Genomic DNA, 25493 nt, shown 5'->3' on the forward strand with positions numbered 1-25493 from the left:
CCTTGCCCAAGATTCACTGCCGCGCAGTTCCCGCAAGCTCCATTTATCTTCTGGCACGTGATATGTGCGATATTGTACGCAGTTTCCAATACTTGTCGGAGCAACCAATCCCGTTCTGGAATATCTCATCCGAAACAAATAACCGGAATATTATGTATAGTTGAGCGACGTTTATAAGTTAATTAACACAAATCGATTTCTAATGATGCGAGCGTATTATGATCTTTATTAAAGAAAGAGTAACAAGCATAATAAGATAAATCGATTTTAAATGAAAATTTATCATGGTAGTTACTTGGTTAATTATGTTTGAAATTGGAGCGTACGAATGACTGATAAAAAAGAACCTAACTCACCTGAAAATAGTGTTAAGATCCGCTTTTTATATGTAGAGCCACGTGAGACTACTTCTCTTTGCTGAGAAGCATGGAAAAGATAAACACGTTCCACTCTTACTTTTTCTCAGTTACTTTTATACGTCGACAACCTTTCCGTATAGTGCCAATTTTCGCAGCGGACAGAAGGCAATCTCATTTCGTTTAACTGGCACCATCATTTCCGTGACCCGAATGTACCATTTGATTGTCAACGAGTTCGACTACGAGGTCAAAGAGAATTAAGTTCTACGCGGCGTGTGCCATTCGATATATATATATTTATTCGAAAGTTCACAACTTCCCGGGTCACGCTGATAATACAAGGTCATCCTCGGTCTAGACATTCGATCAGTGTCAAATCCGACGACGCGTGTGCGGTCGGTCGCGAGGAAAGCGTCTGCGACCGCGGCACGTTTTACGTTTCAATTACTTCGATAATAGCCGCCCGTCTATGCGGTGGTGCACACCGCGGTTTCGACGTGTTCGAAGTCGCTTCGTCCCATCGATAAACAGCGACCATTGGCGGCCACCGCAACGTACCCGCAACGGAGGTTCCTCCGGCTCCTCGCTTGCGTATGTATGTATGTGCACATTGATACCGCGCCAGAGACCGTTACGTTTCTCTCTTTCTCTCTTCGCGGCCACCGCGCGGCGACCTCGTCCGCCGGGTGTTCGCTTTTACCTAAGTACCGTGATTACGCCCGTGACCGGAATCGAGAACTGGGTCCACCGTCACGTCGTATTGCAGTACGGAGTATGGAGAGTTGGGACTATCGCCAGCCTTACTTGGACGGAATTCCAAACAAGATCGGATCTCTTTCGGCACCGTGTCTGTTTATCGAGACGGTCGTCGCTATTAGAATCGACGCAAGCTGAGAACTATCATGGATATCAAAATATAAGAAATAAAAAGCGTTCAAATTGTCGGAGATAGTCGTTATTGATGGCGCTTTCACGTTAAGAATAAATTATAAATATTTGCGAAGTGGTCGGTATTGATCTGTGATATCGATTAGCGAATGTCTTTCAGGAAAAGAAGGTAATTTAAACTGCTAAAATTATCAATTTTTTAAAAATTATATTATTACATATGTATATTAACCAGAGTTGCAGATTTTACAGAAGAATTAAAGGAGACAACCGTAGCCATAGCAACTCTCGTAATGTTCGATCTCGCGCCGAATAAATTTTACATATAGTAAACTCTTATCAGAATTGGATTGATATTAATATGTAATACGGGAGAGAGAAAGAGAGAGCGATAAATTAATATTAATTCATTAAATTACCTTTAAAAGCTGGACGCGATTCTGCATATTAATATACTTTCATAATCAAGTTATTTTAGTGATCCATAGCTATTTTAATCGAGCGCGCATGCATGTTCATTACACGTAACTTCGAAAACGATATTCTGCACGCAGCTCCGTAGTTCAATCCGGTAGTAACCTTATTCGCGGGTTCTATGCCCTCCGGCGATCCGAGAGGATCCCACAAGCAGACGGATGAGCAAATTGCATATTATCCTATCCACGAAATCGCAAGCTGTATAATCGCGTTTTGCGTGTTATAACTTATAATTACTATATTAATAAATCTTCGACGTGCCTATTGACCGTGAACTTTCAGTGAGAAATTTAATTTTCTTCGGCGGTCTTTTTAAAATAAAGTTACGAAATTATAAAAGTCCTTTTATTAAGTTACATTGCACACAAAAGCTTACACAAGTTTTATTAAGTTACCCTACACAAAAGCTTATAGTTAACGGCGCATTTTTCGAGAAGGTAAATTCAATCGCGCGCCGGTCTTACAGTACGTATACCTGTCTTTAATGTGATTTGAGAAGAATCGATAATTTGCATTCTCATTCACGTAAACCGCCGTAGGTTTCCGGGCTGCCCGCTTCTCTAACGCCTGAAACGCGATTATCGTGTTTCTCTGCGGAACGCGGCGTTATTACCGGGAAACAAATCGCAGCAGTTTAACGTCGCCAGTGCCGTTACTCGACCGACCCGTGTTCGTAAATCAGGTTCGAATCCTGATAAGGGTCGCACGGGAAGAGGCGATCCGGATGAGTCCCGCCAGCCCGCTCCGACAGGGAACCTACCACTGTCGTTGGGGCCGGCCGGCCGGCGAAGGTCTCGAAGGTGCATTCCGTGCAACAGCCAGCGGGCCTGTTACGGCGATCCCGTGCCGCGGGGCGTTCCCCGGTAGGAGTCTACGGAGTTGGCTAGATGACCAGATTACAGGTTTCTCTCGGTACAGGAAGTCGTGAGATGCTTAATTGCGTTTGTCACGACGCTACGTGGCGGCACATCTGTCTCTCGGGTCTCGAGCGAGGTGCGGCGGCTCTCCTTTTCTTTTTTTCTCTCTTTTTCTCTCTCTCCGAGGCCACGTTGGGGCAATAACAATGCTGGGATAAATTAACCGGTAGGCGGCACGGCACGGCTGACTGAGAGCGGCTATAAACCGATCCTGTAAGGAGAGTCCGCCCCAGGTGGCCAGTTAACTGCTTAGCCTTAAAAATATACACGCTGCTCTGACCCTTCTCCACCCTCGCGTCACCTCCTCCGCCTTTTCTCTTCTCGTGGCCTCCCTAACTGCTCATCGCGTTCGATCGCGCGCGAGCGGTCCATCCCCTCGGACACCATCCTTCGCTCGAGCGAGCTAACACAGATCTTCCCGGCACGCACGCCGTACCGTTCCGCCATTTATCCCGAACTGTACGGACTGCGACGGGTTTATTGTGATTTACGTAACGGCGAAGGAGAACGATCGCTTAATCTTTCGCGCCCTACGCCGCGCCGCGCGCCGCTCCGCGTCGTCCTCCCGGAAGGGCCGGGAGAGTCGCGCAGGTCGGACGCTAACTGATGGAAATCAGCTGCGTACCAAGACGCGCGTTCGCGTACTCGCAATCGCAACATTTATTTCCAGACGAGATGTATTACCGTGTCGATCTCGCTGCGGTAGATGAATGGGCAAAATTGTTTCTCGGAGCGACTGCTATTTGTATCTGTACTACGTCGCGCGCGCTCCTTAGCCTCGCGACGAGGCTTGGATGTAGGCGCAATGGGGATCTCCTCGTTATTATATGGAGTATTCGTTGCGTGTAATGATTAGCGTGGGAATCTGTCAGGCAGTTTAATATCCGTTCGATCGAGAACTCGTGCAAATCTTTGCGACGTTAAGCATCATTTTAAATTGTCTTGAAATATTTAGATTTTAGACTATACATGCATAAATGAATATATTATGTTAAGGTAAATGTACCTATGTCTGGACATTTTTATCATTTTAGTCCTTAAATAAGTTATAACGTGAATTAAAATCAAAGAATTATAAAGATAAAAATATTTTTCTTGTATTATATTTTTATCTTTGATTTTAATTCGAGTTATACTTATTTAAAAACTAAAATGATAACAGTGTTCAGACATAGGTCTTAAGTGTTCCGGCATTGATACATTAACCTCACTATCGAGTAATTAGAAGGAAAATAATAGCGTGGAAGAAAAGAGATATCGTAGTAAGAAAATAATCGCGATAAATTACGAAGAGCGGATAGTAGCGCAATGATATCAAATTACGGCACAATTCTAAGATAACTTTGTAAGACAAAGAGACATCGCGATATGTACTCATCTCTTCCATAGCATACCTACCATAAGAGACAATAATCCGCGATAACATTGTCGTATCAGAAGATTACATATAGACTACCGTGAGAGATTCGCGGATAAAAGATGCGTTTTAAAAACGCATCTTCAGGGTTTTGGGATTTTCTTTAGTTATTCCGCCTCTTCGCCGTCCGCCTCCAGAAGAAAAAGTCAACATCACGCCGGTAAACAAGGGAACGACGTAAATTCTCAGCCTTGTCTCTAGGTATTATTCAAGCTTAGTGGATGCTACAGCCACGACCGTGGAGGAAGCTCAGTCTGCGAGCGCAAACAAACGGTTCTAATCCGTTTAACATAAATACCACGTGGTTTAATTAAATCGCGCACCGCAAGGTAATCGTCCCGGCGTTGTGTCTGCGGAACACGGCTTTTTCCTCCTTAGGCATCGAGATTACCGCGCGATGAGTCGATATTTGTTCGTATAACGGGACACTTCATCCGATGAAGGATATAAACTTTGAACTAGGAAAAGGGATAGAGCTTAGAGAGGGAAAAAGGATAACTTTTTATGTTGACTTCTTACAGTGAAAAAAGAAACCAAGAGAATATGTAATTTTTCCAATTATAATAGATGTATTATCAAATAACCGCTTTTTAAATAATAGAATATGGAATAGAGAGTACACTGCCTAGTAAAATTATTGGATTAACTCACAATCAGTTTTGTTTGCAAGTTAAGCAAGGTCTATATCTTTCTTTTAGCGCCTTCATTATCCGTATTCACGATATTCTAATCACGACTCTATTAACCACCTATAAAAATCGATAACTCATTAATTTCTAACGAGATACGTGAAGCGCACTAGTTTATACGAGTTCGTCTATATTAGCATATTAATACTTTTTTATGTGACTTATTCACAAATTCGTAATTTTGAAAGTTTTATATTTAATTGATGAATTTTATGAGAATTCTACATATACGTAAATCTTTTAAAAAGGAATTACAAGAAACATAATAAAAAAGAATAGGTACAAGAAGCTGAGCCTTGTTAAAAAAAAAAATAATTTTGTGTGTAAATAAATTAATAATGTTCACAATGCTTTACAATTTTAACTTTTAACGCACATTTTTAATAAAAAATATTCAATAATATAGAATTGTAGTGATGCAATCGATATTACAAACAAATCTTCTCGGTTATCTCTGTACCACTTCAGTAACAATGTCTTAAAGACACTGTGTGAAATAATTTCTAGGCCGCATTTACAAAGTGTCAACGCGATAATTTTCATCTTTAACCATTCCTCTACAGCGATGGTTCGTTGTAAGACGATGTTACAGCAATAACGAAAACGACGACGACGACGACGACGACGACGACGGTTAAAATAGTAAGGAAAGGGAGATGAATTTCCCTACTCAGGCTAATCTCGTAGAAGAGGTGGTCCTTTGTAAATACTTTGAGGGCTTTGTCTTCAAGTTACCGCGGGAACGAAACTCTCAGGCTTCTACTTAATCATTCGACTAACGCAGCGCTCGTAATATCGCCCGTTTCGCCCGCACGATTAGAATCTCGCGTTACGTTTTTCCAAAATACACGACGTCGTGTATTTCCTCTTTTTCCCTCCCTCTCTTCTTCTTTCACTCTCATCCCGCGGGGACTGAAGAACGAGAAATTGACGATCTCCATGGCGACCCTCGCCGCGTCCTGAATATCTTATGCACGAGCCCCATTAGCGACAGGAACGTCGCGAGAATAAATGGCAGCCGCTTTTAAGGAGCTCGACATTCTATAGAATAGGAGATGCTCTATGAAAGGGAATGCTACATCTCTCTACGAAAATGTATCCGCACGGAAGGAGGATTTGCGCGACGATCGCAGTGAACTATTGCGTGAATCTCTACAAACGATCATTTGTAATCAATGTCCTGACTGCGATTATGACTCTCATCATTTTACAACGTTCGAAATTTAATTCTCCGCGTAAATTTGCGTATGATTACATTGTAGAGGAGGAGATGAATATACAGATAAAAGATAAAAGATAAAAAGGGGCAAAAATTTGAGAGAAAAAGAAAGTCACTGAGATGTGACTTTAATTTTTTCCAGATTAATATAAAAATTTTTAATACGCAATACCTTTTTATGTAAAGTTTTATTTATAATACCGGTTTATATATTTTATTTGCTTTAAAACCTATTAAGCAAAAAAACAACTTGTGTGTTTTATATGTTTCTATTTCTTCTCTGTTTTATATATAAAACAGAAAAAAATTGAATCAGATATTTGGGAAATATTATACTCTTTGACAATATTCAGTTAATTAATTATAATCACGTTACAGTAATGTTATAATAATCACGTTTGCCTCAATAATTTCAATTGTGCTTTATTTTTTTTTACAGGTAGACACACCTGACAGTGTTCTGCAAAGCGGTTTGGGTCTCGGCCCCGACATGGGACACACGATTCTTCGTTCGATGGTGGATCCTCGAGATTACGATCGACTAAGGTACCTACAGATGAACGGCGGTCAACCAAATAGTTTCGAAGAAACCATTCACAGGGTAAATCATATTTTATTTCATTTTATTTATATTTTGCAAGATATGTCGTTTAAAACCATTAAATATATATGTATTTATTTAAGTAATAAGATTTAAAGCATTTTTCTCGCCTGTTACTTTCTTCAGTACCCCAGATAACTCTTAAATATTTTTTATTAAAAAGTAAAGATGGATAATACATAATAAGTTTCCGTTCAAATTCTTGAGCGAAAGCTATGCTTGCTCTTATACAATCGTGATTCTTGAATTTACTTGGAATGCTTGGAAGTCACTCTCGCGAGAAAGTCGCTTTACCGTCGATAAAACCTTTTTAAACGAAACTTAAGAACGCTTCCATCCCCTTGCATTTTTCAGCTGAAAGTTCAAGAGGCGCTGCGAAAGAAAGAGCGGTTTCACAAAGAGCACGAAGAGGTAAGTGCACATCTTGAATCCATCTCTATCGCCCAATTCCATAATGAAATTTTTGTCTTTGGTTTTCGCTAACAAACTTATTTGTAATTCGCGGGAGTGGGAGGACACTAATGCCAAAAATTGCCAACGTTCGCAAATGGGGAGAGTTTTGTTCTCGTTTCCCTTCCCTTTAAATTGCCAAATGGTGCTTCCATGAAGGATATATCTCACCGCATTTCGCGCGAGCACTCACGTCCCGCGTTTCGCGCGCGCGAGCGACAATTTTCGTTATCGTACGTAGCCGATCGCGATAAGGACGCGGCGCGGTGTCTTATCGCGATTAAACCAACCCGTGCGCGCGCGCCACGGCACGTTTATTTTCTTCCCGCAATTCCCCCCCTGTACGTTGCCTGGATCATCGGCAACCCTCTTCTTGTCGTTCGACTGATATTGGCCCTGGGAGCCGGTGGCCTTATCCGATACAATCCTGCCTCCCGCATCGGAATTCTCGCAGGACGAAATTTGCATGTATGTGCTATCACCAAGACCTCGACTCTCGCCCTACGTATCGTCGTCGACCCCCACCGTTTCACATACGCGCGAGCTCGTCCTCCCCCCCCCTCACGTCGTATCCTTCGCTACTAACCCCCTTCTTCGGACTGTCTTTCGCCAACTCGATACCTCTTATTATGCAAAGTAGCCAGATCAACGTGATATCATCATAATCGTCAATGCGTACCGTGCACGTTGCGTCGTGAATTCCTTATGCACGATCTCTCGCGATATACGCGTACGGGTTTTTCCTTCTTTTCTTATTTTCCGCCGCGTGGTTTCGCATCGTTATGCCTGTCCAACATGAAAATTTCTGCGTCATTTCTTGCTTTGTGTGCGCAATCGCGGATTTCGTCGTGTTTATAATGTAGTTTACGCTATTTATCACTGATAATATTTGGTTTATAGTTGCTTAATTAAAATAAAGCAAAGAGTAGTTAATTAATGCGCGGAATATTAAACGATGAAATTTGATGAATGCTGGACTTGAAGATTTCGCAGTAAAACGTAGAAAGCTGCGAGAATGATTAAGATAGAATAACTTCGCGATAAAATCGATTAGCTAACTTTCAACGAAGGGTCTATGAAAATTTTAATAAACAACTCTTTTCATTATTCTTTTCACGATCTGATCTCTTCTAAGATTAACTTTGATCAATAATACCCTTTCCTTGTCGATTTTTAATAATAATCCTCGGAGAAGTATATTTATCATCGTTAATTTATCTGCGGTATAGAAATATATATAAAGGAGACAGGACAGACTAAATTAACTACTTGAAAGGTACACTCTGGGTAATGTTGCGCGCGCGGCTTTATTAAAAAATTAACTCCGTTAAAAAGTTAGCCGCACGTGTCGTGAAAAAATTGAAGTCTTCTCTCCTCAGTTTCTCTTATCTTCTCAGTTCATCTTATCTACGATGCTATTATTTGCTGGTCATGTTCTGGTCATCGCAATTTTTGATAAGAGAATTAAATTTTTGACAGCTACGCAGGGACATAAAAAATTTTTATTGCTATTTATAAGGTGTATATAAATGCAAGGGTATATCTTGAACGTATAGAACTTTTCTAAAATTAAGTTTTATATCGGTAAATAACATTCTTTTATTATTTTCCGAATTTGAAATAAAATTTATTTTAATTTTAATTTTTCATTAGTATCAAGATATTTAATGTTGTGTTTAGTTAGATTTTTACTAAAATAAAATAGACTTGAAATTGACCAAAAAAAATTTTCTCTACGTAGAAAATAACACGTACGGCAAACACGGAATATCCTGCAAATTCCAAAGATAAAAAATTCTCCAAATTCCCAGTAATGAGGGAAAAGTGGCGGTTTCAACGTAAACGGGACCGTTTCGATGCAATCATGTGTATTATACCGCGCGGCTCATGCATAAGCAGGTACACGCGTTGCTTCACGCAAGAGAATACTCGAGCATTACACACGCCCCGCACGTAACAACATCGAGAGTAACGACGCAGCGTCGCAGCGCAGCTTGCAGCTCGTTACGTGTGTCGCGTATCCTCGAAAATCTCTCTCCCCATATGAAAGGATACTCTCTCTCTCTTCTTTACCATCGCAGCTTGTCAAAAACTGCCCATTACAGGGAAGGTCGCGCGCGTAAAAGTGGACGGCAACGGCGCCGCGGCGCGAACGTCGTAACTGGGCGCACGAGCCGGGAGTTTTAATTACGCGAACGTAAGCTTCGCGGAATTCTGCGAAAGTTTTAAGGAGAGGGGACGCGAGAAAGGGTCGCTTGAAATTGCCAAAAACCGGCGGCGTCACGGACCGCGCAGCGGATCGGGGTGAGAATGAGAAAAGGGCGGAGATATCGGAGGAGAACCGTTGGAAGAAATAAAGCGGCCATCTTCCTTTGAGGCTGCGAGCAATATGGAAATAAAGGTCGCTATCCGTGTAAAAGTTTTAGTGCCACCTCTACCTTCGCGGGGGTTTATTGCTCTCTAGAGAATCTCTTTCTTTCTCTTCCTGGGCCTCTCCTCCTTCCTGTTCTTATTCTCCCTTTGCTCCCGCTTCTTCTCCCTCGCTTTGGCCTCTACACTTCGGTTCGGTAGGTACCGACACAGCCGCGGGCGACCACCTCGACAACCTCCTCCTCTTCCTCATCTTCCTCATCTTCTTCCGCCCCGACTGCTATTCCGGTCTTTTTTCTCGCCCAGGAAACAACCTTCGACCGGGCTGTCCCCTCATCAGGACATTACGTCTGCAACATCCTGACCGATAATCGCTTTTCGTTTTATTCCACCGATTATCGAGGACTCGCGGTCGTCGACCGTAGAAAAACGACGAGCGATATATGTACACAGTAGTTCTCTTCGCTTTATCCTTTCTTTCATCTCTTCCCCTCTCGCCGTACGGCCGCGCAGATCTCAAAAACATCGATGGTGGTCCAACACGAGCCGGATAACGGCGATTATCCACCGTGAAAGAACCCGCGCATGTAAGTTCCCGGTAATACCATTTAGATTACACGTGATTACGCTACCGGTGTGGCAGGGCATCTCCCGGTATGAAATTCAGTTCCTTAGGCGCGCCATTACTTCAATTAGTTACTTACGTAGAAACGCAATTTGCGTGGAAGCGATACTTGAACGTACTACAAAGTTTAATGAAAGATTCTGACTGTATTTGAATATAACATTTTATAGACTTCATAGTAATATGCACGTCGGGGACTTCAGGGATTAAATTTAATCATTGCACTTAAAATTTACAAACTTAATATAACAAGAAGACGTAAAAATCAACTTGCAAGTATTTTTGCGTGATGAGAGAAATCTCAGGTAATGAGATCCTTCTGTATCGATTATATATCGGACCATTATTTTCGTTTAATCATACGAACCATCATATACCTTCATATATAATATAATCTTCAAGAATATCTAAGAGCGTGCCTTTAATGGCAACTCGAAAATTAATAGCTTCCGTTCATTTCTCATTAGATAACTAATGAGAAGAACACATTTTCCAATAATATAAAATTATTTTGTCCTAGCACGATTTTTAAATCGGCGATTTAGCGATGTGTATATTCTGCGATAAATTTTTCAAGCGCCTCTATAACCGTCGATACTCGCGAGACCACGCTGAAATCGACGAAAGCAATTCCGCGGTATGCAAACACCAAAGCGAACGCGGCTAATAGCAGTTTTAATCACAATGCCGGATAAACGTTTACTCACGACGTCGACATTGTACTGTTTCAGATACTGAGGGATATCCGGCAGGGTTTAATGCAGCTAGGACGAGACGGACGAGGTCAGCTCCCTGGGGGTAAGTACATCAAGGACTAACCTCCAGCTAGTTGTCGCCTCGTCTCCCCGCGACCTGTAACCCGACCCTTTCTTACACCCTATATATCCGTATAGGTCTTGCGCGTACGTATACCTACGCGCGGCAATGTGCGACCGTGTGCGTGAACGTTGAACAAAACGCGCACGTGCCAGCTGGTATGAGAACGCCCGAATCGACTCCCAAATGCCTGACACCTCGTATGTGTAGCTGCTCCACTCTCTCGCGAGACTCATTTTGAGCATTCGTTTCCTGATGGCTCCCCTCGTAGTCTTTTTCACGAAATCTCGCTCCCCGTAGCCTCAGCAGCTTTTTACGATAAAACGGAGGCGCACCGGAATGATACCCACGCCTCCCAAAAAGGCGCTTGCTCGGGAAAAGAAGAAAAAGCTTTTTTGCTACACGGTTTGTTGAATTAACATTGAATGTTGAAAAAAGAATAGAATAAAATATAAACAATAATGCGTGTTGAAATGCAATAAGAAACATTAAATCTCTAAGAGGCTAGATTGCATGTAAGAAAATTACATGATTTATGTTATTACTAAAGAAAATTTATTAAAATGTAAAATGAAAAATTATTCGATTGTATTTAACTATTATGTTTATTAAATACACAGAGGATAATTACAATTAATTTATTATTATTTTTTTTAAACGATAATAATTGTTAACGTTAACCGTATGTTTATGTTACATTAGTTTATATCCTTATTAGTTTTTAGCCTTATTAGTTATATTATTATAACAAAATATATGCTTGCGGCAAAAGGAAATAAATAATGTAATTGTAGTAAAAAAGCTTGTTTCACAACACAATATTGATATTTATTTATATTGTATTAAAAATATCGGGGAAATTCTCAAACGTTTAAAATTGAACAATGAAACAAAGAAGTACTTATGAAACTAATAACGTATGAATTTATACAATAGAGAATAATTAAGGATAGAGGGTAATTACAATAAGCCGCTAATGTAATATTTCACATATTCCAGCATGAATAGAAAATGCTCTATGCTCTTTATTGTCGATTTATCATCACTGCGGTTTTATTTCCTATATTTACAAAGCTGCTATGGTACGATCGCGTCGCGAAACCCCTCGCATACGCGAGCTAATCTCGTTATTGTTAGTACCCGCCATCTTCATTTTCCCTCTCTTTGCTACCTCTGTCTCTCTTCCTTCACATAATCGCATGCACGCTTGTCATTCTCAAGTTTCTATACCAAAAGAGGATCTAAATTCTTCAGTATGCTATCCTTAAACGTAATTTAACTCAGCATTCATGATTAATATTTAATATCCGATCCTATAATCGCCAGTATATTTCCGAAGATTTTGTTAAGGCGTAATACACAAACATTCATTTATCCATAAGAAATTTTTTAAATCTTGCAATATTTATTTTTTTACGATATTCTTCTAATATCTTCGATTAAAAATGTTTTTTTTTTTTTATATATATATAATGCTATCTTTTAACATTATTAAATTCAGAATTATCAAAATTATTCTATCGCTGAGTTTTTGCAAATTTTAATGAATACCATACATACAAAAATTAATGATGTTTTCCGTTATTTCAATTTTTAATCGAAAATTGAAAATGTCAATTCCAATGTTCGCAAGTCAGAGGACAATACAATTCACAGATGATACGTACATGTATGACGAAGACGCGCGATGCGGAGGTGCAGGTGGTTTAGGTCCCGGACCAGGCGGTCATTGGTATGACGAACCACCTTATGAATCGGATCCCGAAGACTTTCTTATGGGGGCTAGTGGCGGTCCGGTACCTACCGCGACCATCCAGAATGGAAGGTAACGTTTTCGCAATTTAAAATAAAAAAAATAACGTGAAATCTTGGCATTATTACCGTGGATACAAATTCGAGCCTGATATCGTTTGACAGCTTATTGTCAGACCTAAGCATAGTAATTGTGAATCATGAAAAATATATAGATTTTTTCATTACGATTAAATAATACGATCGAACATCAGGGTGTGTTTCACGCTGAATATGAGGCCGGAAAATCGAGGCGAGGGTGTAATCTCTCTTCGAACAGCCGGCGATATCAGTTTGCCACGCGATCGTTCGAGGAAAGGTGCGACGTCGACGATGCGGGGTCTCATCGTTCCTCAGGGTCACAATAATCCGCCGACGATTATACCCTTAACGCATTCAAGGGCTTCTCGTGAGAGCGGAGATTACGCGAGTAGCGACGTGCAGGTAAGTCCACCGTCATCGAGCAACAATCCGGGCAACTATCGCGCGCATCACTTTGTAAACCTTTGCAACTACAAACATTGTCGTGTTGAAGCGGAAATTCCTTTGCTGCTTGCACAGTCAAGTTATATACCGTCTTACGTGCTTTAATATCTTAGTACAGGCGACGGAAAGTTTTGGTAAATAACCAGCCAGCCAATGCCTTAGAGATAAAGCTCGGTGATATGTTTTGTGATGCGTTTTTGAAAACTTCTTATTCACGTTCCGGAGTAGCGTGGTTAACTAGCCTTGACAAAGTGAACAAAATGGCATAAGCTACCCCCCCGCCTCACGATTCTGTCGCTCGAAATTACCGAATCACCGTGCCCCAAAGTAAGTCACGAACCTCGTTAAGTCGCGGGTAATATTATTGCGACGAGGCCGTAATATCGAAGGACCGAATCCAGTCTGGATAAATCCCGTTAGATCGTAGCCGTCACTCCATAGCGGAATTACATTAAGTCACTGCGTTGCGATAAGCGCACCACGCAAGAGGACGCGCGGGTATTGTCGGGTTCTCTTAGTCCCTTCGCCCAAGTTCGATCTCCCCCGTGAGAAGCGCAGATCCGACGCCGCTCGGATCTCCCCATGGGCGTACATCCCGGGGGGGTTGGAGGGGAACGGTCGGGGCGCCTATACCTTCTCTCGCGGGCGTACGTCACGGCGTGATTTATTTAATTTTGGGGCTGCAGAGTGTGAGCTCGAGACTGTCGACTGTGTCGGTGGACACGAGTAGGAGCGACCAGCCTCCGGTGGGCGGTCGCCACCCCGATCGGCCGGAGCATCACCACGAGCACCGTCACAACCATCGCCATCATCACGAACATCACCACTCGGTCTCACCCCGACCCAATCAGCGTCACCCCGCCGCCACTAGCACGACCGTTACCAACACCGTCACCGACGCAACGTCACCGCAAAGCAACGCGCAACGCCGCCCGGTTCCCAGATATGTTCGTATCTGCCGAATCTATGGATGACATAGCTCTCTCCCTATCACCTCTCCCGCAGGCACCACCCAGGCGTTTCCATAACTACTAACCCACCTGTGTGTACGCTTGTCCGGCGCGTGACGTACGCGCTCGGTTCGTATTACATTTATGCCGGGCATCTTCAGAAACGGGAGACGGGAGAGTATTCCGGTTGATTAGATGCGGCGAATGTGAGGGTACTCGTATTCGTGAATATAGATTTTTCGTTCGGTTTTCTTACGCGCGTCAGATAGCGGGATTTCCTCACGCAGGAATCGCGTCGTGATGGCCGATCACTATACGTAACGGCTGCTACACGTTTGAGAGAGATGTTGCTATTCTCCGGTCAGTTTCCGGTGTGTTGCCTCGGTGAATCCAGGCACCGAGAGCCACTCGATCCATACGGATCCGTCGGACGGGCGGACAATGAGAATCCGCGAGATTTACGGATTGTTTGCGAGGAATCGAGTGCGACGGCTCGACGATGCAGCGGCTGCGTTGAAATCACGTCGAATCTACCAGTTTCCTCGTCCGCCGAGCAAACGTTATTCTTCGTCGACTTCGCAAACTTGATAACGATCGGATACCACTTTCGCGGTAGAGCCTCGGCATTTACCAGCATCTTGTTTGAACTGCCGGGATATGTGCTTTTTTAATAATTCTTTCTCGTTCTTTTTCGTCGATCGATGTTTATACGTATCATGATAAAGATAAAATATCGCAGCTTATTATTGTAAAAATATATGAAATATATAAGAAATAGAAATTTTAAAATAAAGTTTGTGGTACGGAGATCAATCGTTAAGATATAAAAAATTAGAAATTACATGAGATTGTATTTGAAAATATTTAATTTTTTTAAATTTATAGCAAAAGGATTCTTGTCACACAGATCTCGAATTCTAATAATATTATAAAAAATAATTGAACGATGAAAGTACGATTCTGATAAAGATGACACCTTTAAAAATTTTGTCGAAGCATGTTTGCGCTTTACACACGTCTATATATATCATTTGTATCTTTACTGTAGTTCAATCGTGATAGTTGAGCGTGCAACATTATAATAATCGTGCTTGACGTTTAAGCAAAAACTGAAGAACCTCATAATCTGATCAGAGGCACCAGAATAAGGTGCCTCATTTCCTGCTCTGACGCCTACACAGCACTGACAGCCTCTATGTGTATAAATAATACTCACACACTGACACGCCAATATTAAGTATATCACTAACCCATCTAAACCGGCGTAGCCTGCATACGCTATTTATTTTCTCATGTAACACGCAACCCCCCGCTCTATTGATATATCGAGTGTATAACATCGTTAACACGTCGTGTGTTATACTTATATACTTAACCCCTGACTCATGTATATCTGCTGCTACTATTTAGTTTATCGCGAAAGTTGCCTCGAAAAAAATATTCAACGAAAAAATATTCATAATAAACTATGTGCATTTTTTTTATATTTTACAGATAGCTTGACGTTAATATTTTGAAAATTATTTTATCTTGAAATTGTTCATATGAAGTTGTGATATTGATTTGGATCTAGTTATCTCTAGATCTAAACACCAATCGCACATTATATAAAAACACTTTCGAGGCGGCCCTCGCGCTTGCACGTACGATATAATATTTTTTACATTGGATACTGCGTATCTTCATACCTCTGTGCCTCTCACACCTGCTCTACCACCGGTGACAGTCTCGTGTCCGATATTACCTAGCGATATTGCCCGTAACCGTGTTGCCCTGTTTAACAGCATCCGCGCGCTATTAGATCCATCATAGTATGTCCGCTTTTCCCTTTCGTATTTGGTCATTAGAACTGTTTCTGCGAGGTGTCAATATTTTAGAGTCGGAGTAGCGGCGAGGAGGGACTATCGCCGAGCCAGAGTAGCGACTATGAGGATCAAGAAGAACTCGAGAGTCAACACTCGGCCGCCGTGCATACAGTACGTAACGTATGAGAGTAGTCCTTTGAGAAAACGTGCAGATTCTATTTCCACTTTTTTTTCCCCGTCCGCACCATTTCCCCTTCTTCGCCAGTTCTACGCGTATACTCAGATGCATGGCACTCCTCAGTCACTATTATACGAGTAGATACAGGCGGCGCGTCCAAACAGTACGATAACCAAGAAAAACATGCCTGTGCACTGTGCACACAACTGTCACTGACGGGCAATTAGTAAAATTACGAAGTATTGCTTTGCCCCTCCGTTCTTTGTTCCGTCATAGAAAGATATCTTTCTGCGCCCCGAGTACTTGCACAAAATAAACTAAAAGTATTGAGTAATATTTTCTGCCTTGAATTTCGAGAAACAAATAAATAATAGATTTTGAGAAAAAGCATCCTTTAAAATGCAAATATAATAAATTTCTCTGCCGTTATTAATGAACAAGTAATTTAACGAAATGATTTTCACAAGGATGATAAAATCGACTGGGAAATCTATTATGTATGAAAGTGTTTATATTCAATAGAGAGATGTTTATTATGAAATCTTATATTTGATTCAATCGGGGATACTTAAACGTTTAATAAACTTCAATACAAAATATTTAACATCGATAACGCAAAATCGAGTTATCCGACGACTAATTTACATTTAAAGCCGCAGTTACATCGTTAATTGTCTGTCATAAGTGCCGGCTTTGGTACGCCTCATAATGAGTATGTCTATCACTTGATAAACGCGTCGTTTATAACAACGACGCGTAATATACAATCTGCCGTTGATAACGGGGATAACGGGATAACGGCATAGCATTACCGTGATGTCATTTTATTGCAATTATGTAAGTCAGTGGGAAATACACGGATGTATATACATATAGATAGAGGATCACGTCGTTCTAACAGATTGGATTGCGTGGCAATTTACGCAAACGAAATTGGCGTACTCCGTCTTCATTCTTATTTCGAACGCACATTGATTTCCTCTGAGAATTCCACGCTCGCACCATTTACCTATTCCGCTTCATTAATGCAGCATGCTTTCGAGTAGTGTCTCAGAATTGCGAAAAATACCCGAGCGCCACATTGCACCCTCCCAACAAATTATGCAACCGCAACACGTTGATCTATTCCACTGACAACTGACGTCAACTGACGTGTAGATACGGAGACGAGAATAATTCGCTTCTATCAAACTACCTCATGATCTTTTCCCATGCATGCGTTGAACCCAACAAAAAAAATTATGTCTCAAGTTGTCGGTCTTTGAAAAGTTAAGGAGTTACGTGGCAATATATTTTAAAAAAAGGGCAAGCAATTAATTGTAATAGAGATAAATGTTTATATGCAAGAAAGCTTACCGATTAATGGATAATGGTAATTGCAACGTTTATTTCTTGACGATGTGCAATGATTTATGATTATTTAATGTAAATAAATCGTCTCTCCAAGATGTGATCAAGATGATATACTTTTCACGTCAGGCATCGCCCTGCGCGCAACTCTCTATCGTGTCACATTCCAGGACGCCATAAATGCATTATTGAAAACGGCTCGGCCAATGGAGATCCCTATTTCACATAGCTCCTCGATTTAATTAACGCGCCACCGGCGCGTCGCCGGTCGCTTTTCCCGGTGCATTCGATGAAGCACGTATTCCGGGCACGGTGCGACCCCGATGTTCTCCAAAACTCAATTAAAATTTCCAGTCGGAGGCGAGCGCGCTGCTCGAGGGCGACGCCAGAGCGGGTATCGCAGGCCGCGCGAGGAATTTGAGGCACGACGTGCAGCGAAAGATCTCGAGGCTGCGCCAGGATCGCGCGTCCTCGGAGGCGTTCCCGTGCAGCGCGAGCAGCGTCGAGAGCCTGCCGAGTGGTAGCGGCTCGAGCACGCAGGCTCTGGTACGCGCGGGCAGCAATCACAGCTCGATATCCTGCGAGGACAGAGATGCGGTCAGCCCGACGTCCATCGGCCCCGTCCTGTGTCGAGCGAGGGCACTCGTGGACTACACGCCCAGTCCTTACGACAAGGACGCGTTAAAGTTCAAGGTCTGTCTTCGTGATAATCGATCTACGACCAAAATTCCACGCGAAACTCTGTAACCGTTAACGACGCGACAAATTCGCCGTAATTACCCGCAAGCACGACGTGTATAATTGACGATGTACCTATGTTCGTTACTACTCGCTATTTTTTAATTTGTTTTAGTGGAAATTACATTGGAATCCGGGGCGTCTTTCTTTTTCACGCTTTTTATCGGTTTCTGTTTTTCAAGCTATCTAAAGAGGAAATTTAATAACGCGCGATTCGATCGAACGTATCGAACGTGACAAAATGGTTTCCCTTTACTAATGCTCGCGTGGCAACGTTGTTTCAGAAGGGGGACGTAATCGACGTGGTACAGATGAACAAGAGCGGGCTGTGGAAGGGCGTCGTGCACAACAGGATAGGCCACTTCAAGTTCATAAACGTCGAGATACTGAACGACAGGGTGCCCAGACGGGGGGAACCAGAACGGGGCAAGTGGGGTCAGAGATACAGGCAGAAGCCGGGTTCCGTTCAAGAGCTCTTGCAGAGAATGAATCTTCAGGTAGAGAGAAGGGGGGGAGGGGGAGGGAGAGAGAGAGAGAGAGAGAGAGAGAGAGAGAGAGAGAGAGAGAGAGAGAGAGAGAGTAATATCTCGCTGCAGCGCTCGAACAAACTGATTCGCATTTGCATGGCGTCGAATGCAAAGTAGAGAACTTGCTTTTATATATTTCTTTATTCGTTGTCCCTATCGCACTCTCGTTCCCCGTTCCCTGTTCCCCGTCATCCCTTCTCTCGCGTCCTCCCGCACCATCGCTTTCCAGCTTATACTTTATACAACTTGCAGGTCCCGCAGACCGTGACGAGTCCTTTTTGTTCGATTCCCTCCTTCCTATTCGTGTCCTTTTCGCTCTCCGTCTCTCGCTCCTTGTCTCCGCCTTGCTCATTTTTATCCTCACCTGCTATATACGTCCCGATATTTTCTTTACCTCCTTTTGGTTGTTCATTTTCCTTCTGATTTATCTCCGACATTTGTTATGTACGGAATCTCCCGAAAATGTATTGAATGTTCTTCCAATTGCAAACATAAAAAATGAAAATAAAAAAATTGGCGATTTTTTTACATCAAATTATCAGTTGTGAGATTAATAAATCTCAAGAATCTAAATGGATAACGAAATCTTATTTTTAGTTCATTTTCATTTTAAAACTATTTTTATCTTAACAGAAACTTTACGCGTATAAGACTTAATTATATTAATTATATTAATCTTAATTTATTATATATTTAAAATTTAACAATACTAATTATATTGACGTCAATTTTATATTGCATGTTAGAAAAATTTTTAATTAGTGCTCGCGGTTCTTTTTAGAAGAAAAAAAGAATTGACTTTAAATTTGTCACAAAATATACGACTGAAAGCACATCCGGTAATTCACTCGGATATTATGTATAGTCTCGCGATTTGACGACAGATTAGACTTGATCGTGATTCACTGTCAAGAGGCGTGCCTCGCAGAGTCTCTAGAGTCGAAGGTACGGAAGCGACAGGAAGAGATGGGACGAAATGATAGGGCGAGGAGTCGCTGTACCGGAAACGTCGTTTCCGATTCAGGAAGCCGTGCCACTTAATTAAGCCGCTATGATCGATCGCTTAATGAGCGTCGCAGATTCGTGTGCGCCTTTTCAGCGTCCCGGTATACACTTAATTGAAGCCCGGAATGGCCCTCTGTGCGAATTATATCAGCGGATGGAGATCCAAAGTATCTTCTTCCCGGCTGATTGCTCGAGACCGTCATTAAATCTCGCATAACTGTACAGTCCGTCTGAGATGTTTGATTATGGAACATCTAAGAGATCACGCGGTACTTTAGATTCTTTTGAAGCGAACCTCGTCATAATTATGATGCTCTTTCGTACTAAATTGAACTCACTGAGATCTCTCGTCCTATTATTTGGACATAGTTTCATCGTATTGAGACATGCATTTTGCAAAGAACGCTTTTCACATATGTATTACAAAGGCTAAATAAAAAAATTACATTACGAAATATAAAAAAAAAACACTTTCGGTTTCTCTCTGAAATTTATCTTTTATCGAGATTATATCATTTTCACGATGCGTTATCCATTTTCAAATCATGAAGATATAACGTTTGGTTCGATCTTTTCCAATCAAAGTGTGAGAAATGTTGCTGAGAAGGAAATTCCGTAATCTTCTTAAGGATAATTTTATAAGAATTCCGTAAGCTTCTTCCAAGTGTATTAAACCGCGAGCGCGTTTCATTGTACAAGTGAGCTACTCAAAGCTCCGTTAAGATGGGAGTAGCGTCTCAAAGATGAATGTTTCGCTCGCGCAGGAACATATTCCAGTTTTTGTGCTGAACGGATACGAGGATCTGGAGCTCTTCAGGGAGTTAGAGGCCGCGGATCTGGACTATTTGCGTATACATCAACCCGAGCATCGTGCCAAGATACTCACCGCCGTGCAACTCCTACACGATCTTCAGTGTGAGTATACCGAACGTAGCGGCTACATATGTATTATTCACGTCTCCCCAAAGCCCCTTTCATCATCGTTGCTATTTGTCTTGCTGCATACATCATGTTACAATTAATACAAGTTATACATCTTTTAAATCACGTTGTAATTTCATGTAAATGGGATAGCTCTTTTATTATTTAATTTATTTAATACAAAGGAGATTAAAAGTGCGATAACTTCAAACTACTAAAACCGCAGACACACTCCTCGCTCTCGGAAAGTGATATAAAAATAAGAAATTTTGAAATTTTATTCAACTTTATATATATATCTTTATTTAACTTTATTTATTTAATTTTTTCATTTGTTTTTATTTGCTTTCCAAAAATAGAAATATTTAAAGAGAGATCGAATCGGTCATAAAATCTCACACACGCACACGCTCTTTTCCCGCCTGTCCTTACAGCGGGCAGCGAGGGTGACCTGGCCTCGAGTTCAGAGGGCGACGAGGTCAGTCGTCTGGTCTTAACCTCCGGCCAGACGTCTGGCCACTGTTCCCCGTTTAACCGACGCCAGTTCCCACGGGACTCCGGCTGCTACGACGCGCACAAGAATACCACCAGTCGACGGACCATCAGCCCGGAAACAACTACGACGTCGACGAAGCTGTCGAGGGAGAATAATCTAGACGGCGCAACGGCCGCCACGAAGAACACCAACAGTACTGTCGCTACGGATGGCGGTCTACCTGATCCGAAGGACGACTTTCATCCCAATATACCGATTTCCGGCTCGGTGGCGAGCCAGAAAGAAGGCCAGTTTGAGAAGTCGCCGTTACTGCGAGGTGGCAACGTGCGGTACATCGCGAAGAGGGGCAATTTTGGCGACACGGTGGTGATCGAGGACGCCTGCGAGAGCAGTCAGAAACTGGGCGGCATGGTCAAGTACATGGTCGGTGGTACCAGCGATCTGGGCCTCGAAGGCACCGGCAATGTCACTGGGCTCAGCCAGCGCGGTTGCCTCAGCGAGAAGTCCAGCGATTCCGGTGTCAGCTCGTCCAGCATTAGCTCAGCACCTCCGCCCAGGGACAAGATACTCGCTACCGCCAGCGCCGCGTCGGATTCGCCGACCAAGAACTTCGGTAGCTTTAGCAGAGCGTCGCCGACTTCCCAGGGCGGTAATAAGAGTCAGAACAATGACGGGAGTTACCAATGAAAAGAGCGGCAATAAATCGGTAGGCCGGCAAGACGCGGCGCGACTTTAGCTCGAAGATAAGGGGTACAAAAATAAGGGTATCGCGCAATTTTTACCGACAATGGAGCGGCCTTAGTTCGGATTTAGAGGGTTACGCGATCACAATCGTCTTCAGGCTGCGGTGCCTACGATTCGTCCACGAGATACTTGGGCAATATCGGGATCATGAATATCTCGTACATTTTATATCCAACGAGAAATATCGTTCCCGAATAAGCGATCCCGACGAGCGTAATACTTGGTAATAAGATATTTCTTCCATTTCGGATGACTCGCGGAGTTTAAGCAATTCTAACGAAATTGCTAATAGATAATAATTGACAGTTGCCGCTGTGTCCGCTCGTTGCGACGATTAACGTGCGCTCAATCGCGTCTCGACTTGAAATATATCTCGCAAAACAGTATCTCATTTTCCTTTTATTGTTGTTGGCAAAGTACCCCGAGGATCTGTCTAACTTTATTTGATAATTTTTGTCATGAGCGCGAATGGATCTTTCCGATATTAATGTCGGGGGGAACATTTTGTTACTCCGTGTCTTTGGACGCGCGATGGGAAGAATTTCGCGAAACGAGCGAAATTCTAGCAGTTGTAACAAGGGCTCCCCGGAGCATCGGCTAAGTTTCTTCGCGTCTACGTCCGCTTTCGGTCCAAGCGAGATGCATTTCGAATAGCTCTCGGCATCTTGAAACCGCCAAGTCACATCGCGCCTACATATAGCCGTGTAATTAACAATAAGTGAATACTATGTGATACAATAGCAATATAACGATCGATTAAATTCGAATAGGTAGAAAAGAAAAGGGAGACACAACGGCCGGTGACCATCACTTGCGTTGCGCGAATCGTCGTCACGATCCCATTACGTACAATAAATAAAGACGAAAGGAAGAGGAAGAAAAATAAAACACGAACGAAGATTCGATATAACGTTATGCGTCCGTTAGTTTTGATTTCGCGTGCGATATTATCTGTCGGTTTCATCTTCGTCTGGGACGACCTCGCGATTAATCACTACAAATACTATATAGCTCGCCCGACGAGCGTTCGTCAAAAACTGCCAGCGTTATCGAGTTCTCGTCTCTCGTTGAACGGCGATCTCTTATCGTATATTTTGGACTCGCTCTTTGTACGTTCGTTCGATCTCGTCGCGTAGAAGACGCGCGCGAACGAAATAGTTACGAGTCATCCCGAGACATTCGAGACAATTTTTCGCTTTTACACGGCGCGCAAACTCGTGAGGATCCATCTTATGCGGTAATAGAGAAATAACGAATTCGATTATCACAGGATGCCTTACGAGCGTTTTTTACTTAGTTTATTTACGCGACTTTTCAATAAAACCCCGGTACTCGAACTTGCGAGGAGATATCCTCCCACTTACTTTCCACTGTTCGCATATATAATTTTATACGGAATAGTGCGAGAACCTGAAGTCTCCATGGAATGCGGCGCCGATTACGCCGCATTCGTCACTCGGACTTTGCGTGCTATTAACGACGGACAATCCCCCATCGTCGATGCGACTCGTCAGTTTCTTCGATACGATGGTAAACCATGTACATGTGTGTATATTGACCACGCCACGGGAGGAAAAACGTTGAAAGTTACAGAGATTTTGTATGTACATAGATAAATATTACGCGTAGGACTTAACGATGTTTTGTATTGACCTTGCCCGTTTGCCAAAACTTAAGACTATAGACTATATACATATACGCGATATACACATTATATCGTACCGTTGGATCTTATGTACATCTCTTGTATAGTGTAAAATCATAGATGAATTTTATGAGACGCGGGAGCGCAATCAGAGAATCAGGGCTGCGAGAAACAGGTACGGGAGAGGCCAAGAAGCCCGATGGGATAATAATAAATCTTAAGTAATAATTTAAGCTGTTACGAGACGCAGCGACGACTCGACGAAGCGCATTATTAATTAAAATAGGAGAAAAAAAAGTTTAAGTACACGAGAGAGGAACGCGCGCCCGCCGCGAACGTACGATCGAAACAATATCGGCGGATAGCTTGCGGAAGCGATCAGTGCTATTAAAGAGTTATCGCGATATCGTATTACGATAAACGCTACAGTCACATATTGACAAATTAATTGAAAAAGTATCTGAAAGAACAATTGGTGTTCACGATTTCAATTATCTTATATGATCAAGAGATAACAATCGGCAAGTGTTAAGCAAGTGTATGTATAGCTTCAGAAGAACACGAATGAATAAACTAGATGGCATGAATTAACATGTACTGGAAGTGAGCCAAGCACGGCGATATTTCCATATAAATTAAAGTGATCGATAATTCGAGATTAGGAAGCTGCCGCCGTGACTTCGATGTTTATCGTATCTAAAGTATTATCGCGATAACGAGCTATTGAAACTGAAAGTGTTTCGCACGACACACGTACACTTTTTACACAAATATCTCGCCATCCACGTAACGTAGAGCGTGCTTCTTCTGCAATGTCATCGCGATGTCGATCGCGATCCACGAGGAGCGAATCCGAAGGAGGGACAATGAAATACCCAATCGGCCCGGAAATCGGCTGTGATTAGACCGAACGAGTAGAGTCGCAAGTTGCTTCCATCAACGTCGAGATTGATTAATGCGATTAACGCTCGATCGCGGTCGCAGCGTACGATTTTCGTGCCGAGACCGAAGTTTCGCAATATCGAGATTTACGTCGCGTCCCGCCCGCGCATAAGCTCCATCAGCGGGCACTTTTTTTATCGAGTTTGTGCGATGATCCGACGATCCGAAAGAGAGGGAGGGAGGAGGACGTATCCGATAAACGGTACGTCGATTTCGGTGATGTCTGCTAGTTTATCCGTTCCATCGAGAGTACCAACATGTGTAGAGAATGAGTGAAGTGGTTGTTATTAAAGGAAGGGCTGAAACAGGAGGGATGAGAGGGTTGATTGAAAATTGAGTATGCGCTTATGTGTGTGTGCGTGTAATGAAGAGTATGTGTGTGTATGAAAGAGAAAGAAAGGGGGAGAAAAGGTAAAAGCGAGAGGGACGACGCGATGTTAAATTTAGTAACGAGTTTATGAGAGTACGAATAGACACGATAGTGATTTTATTTAGCTCGGGAGAAAAAAAAATACGCAGCATTTGATGTAAAGTAAAATTCATTCTAATCGTAGACCCAAGGCGCAGTAATCGAAAAAAATAGATAATTTAAGCGTACCTTAAGAGGAGAAGCGAGTCGTTGAACGAAAGAAGGCCTATGGCGTCGCCTCGCACGACCCTCCGAGACGGCGAAGCGCGATCGCTTAGATAAATTTATTCGTCGATCGAGAACGCCACGAAGCGCGGCGCTTAGGGTCGAATGAGAAATTAAGCGTTTACGTAGCGGTCTAGTCCATTCTTCTCGCGTGATTAACGAATATAATGTACATAAAGTAATAAAAACAAAAATGATGAAGAACACAACAGATTCTAGAGAACGGCGAGACGCGGGCGCGAATTAGCGCGCATCGCCGTTACCTTTTTATAAGCTGATTTTGTATTTATTGATTAATTGCGGGGTTTATAGAGATGGTCACACACAAATCACACGTAATTCTCATCGTCCCTCGGTTCTCGTAATGATTTCTAACGATAAGTGTTAATTTATTGACTGTGAATAGAAATAAACGATGGAAGAGATTCAAATGAGAATCATCTCTCGTATACC

At 42.4% G+C, this 25493-nt stretch overlaps 1 protein-coding gene across 2 annotated transcripts in view; it reads left to right on the top strand.

Moving 5' to 3' along the window:
* Nucleotides 1-25489, top strand: part of LOC112455352 (SAM and SH3 domain-containing protein 1-like) — a 307929-nt gene extending 282440 nt beyond the window's left edge. Inside the window, exons 6-16 of one of the 2 annotated variants that reach the window (XM_025017210.1) lie at nt 6406-6567; nt 6922-6978; nt 10744-10810; nt 12485-12653; nt 12835-13063; nt 13792-14052; nt 15933-16031; nt 17743-18081; nt 18411-18623; nt 20423-20573; nt 21014-25489. In XM_025017210.1, the coding sequence (XP_024872978.1) occupies nt 6406-6567; nt 6922-6978; nt 10744-10810; nt 12485-12653; nt 12835-13063; nt 13792-14052; nt 15933-16031; nt 17743-18081; nt 18411-18623; nt 20423-20573; nt 21014-21762 (2496 nt within the window). In that variant the 3' untranslated portion in view covers nt 21763-25489. The remainder of the gene's footprint in view (nt 1-6405; nt 6568-6921; nt 6979-10743; nt 10811-12484; nt 12654-12834; nt 13064-13791; nt 14053-15932; nt 16032-17742; nt 18082-18410; nt 18624-20422; nt 20574-21013) is intronic. The other variant, XM_025017220.1, reaches the window with a different exon arrangement.
* Nucleotides 25490-25493: the final 4 nt, after the last annotated feature.

Source organism: Temnothorax curvispinosus, unplaced genomic scaffold, assembly GCF_003070985.1.
Source record: "Temnothorax curvispinosus isolate PA1 unplaced genomic scaffold, ASM307098v1 QBEX01000525.1, whole genome shotgun sequence".
Taxonomy (NCBI): domain Eukaryota; kingdom Metazoa; phylum Arthropoda; class Insecta; order Hymenoptera; family Formicidae; genus Temnothorax; species Temnothorax curvispinosus.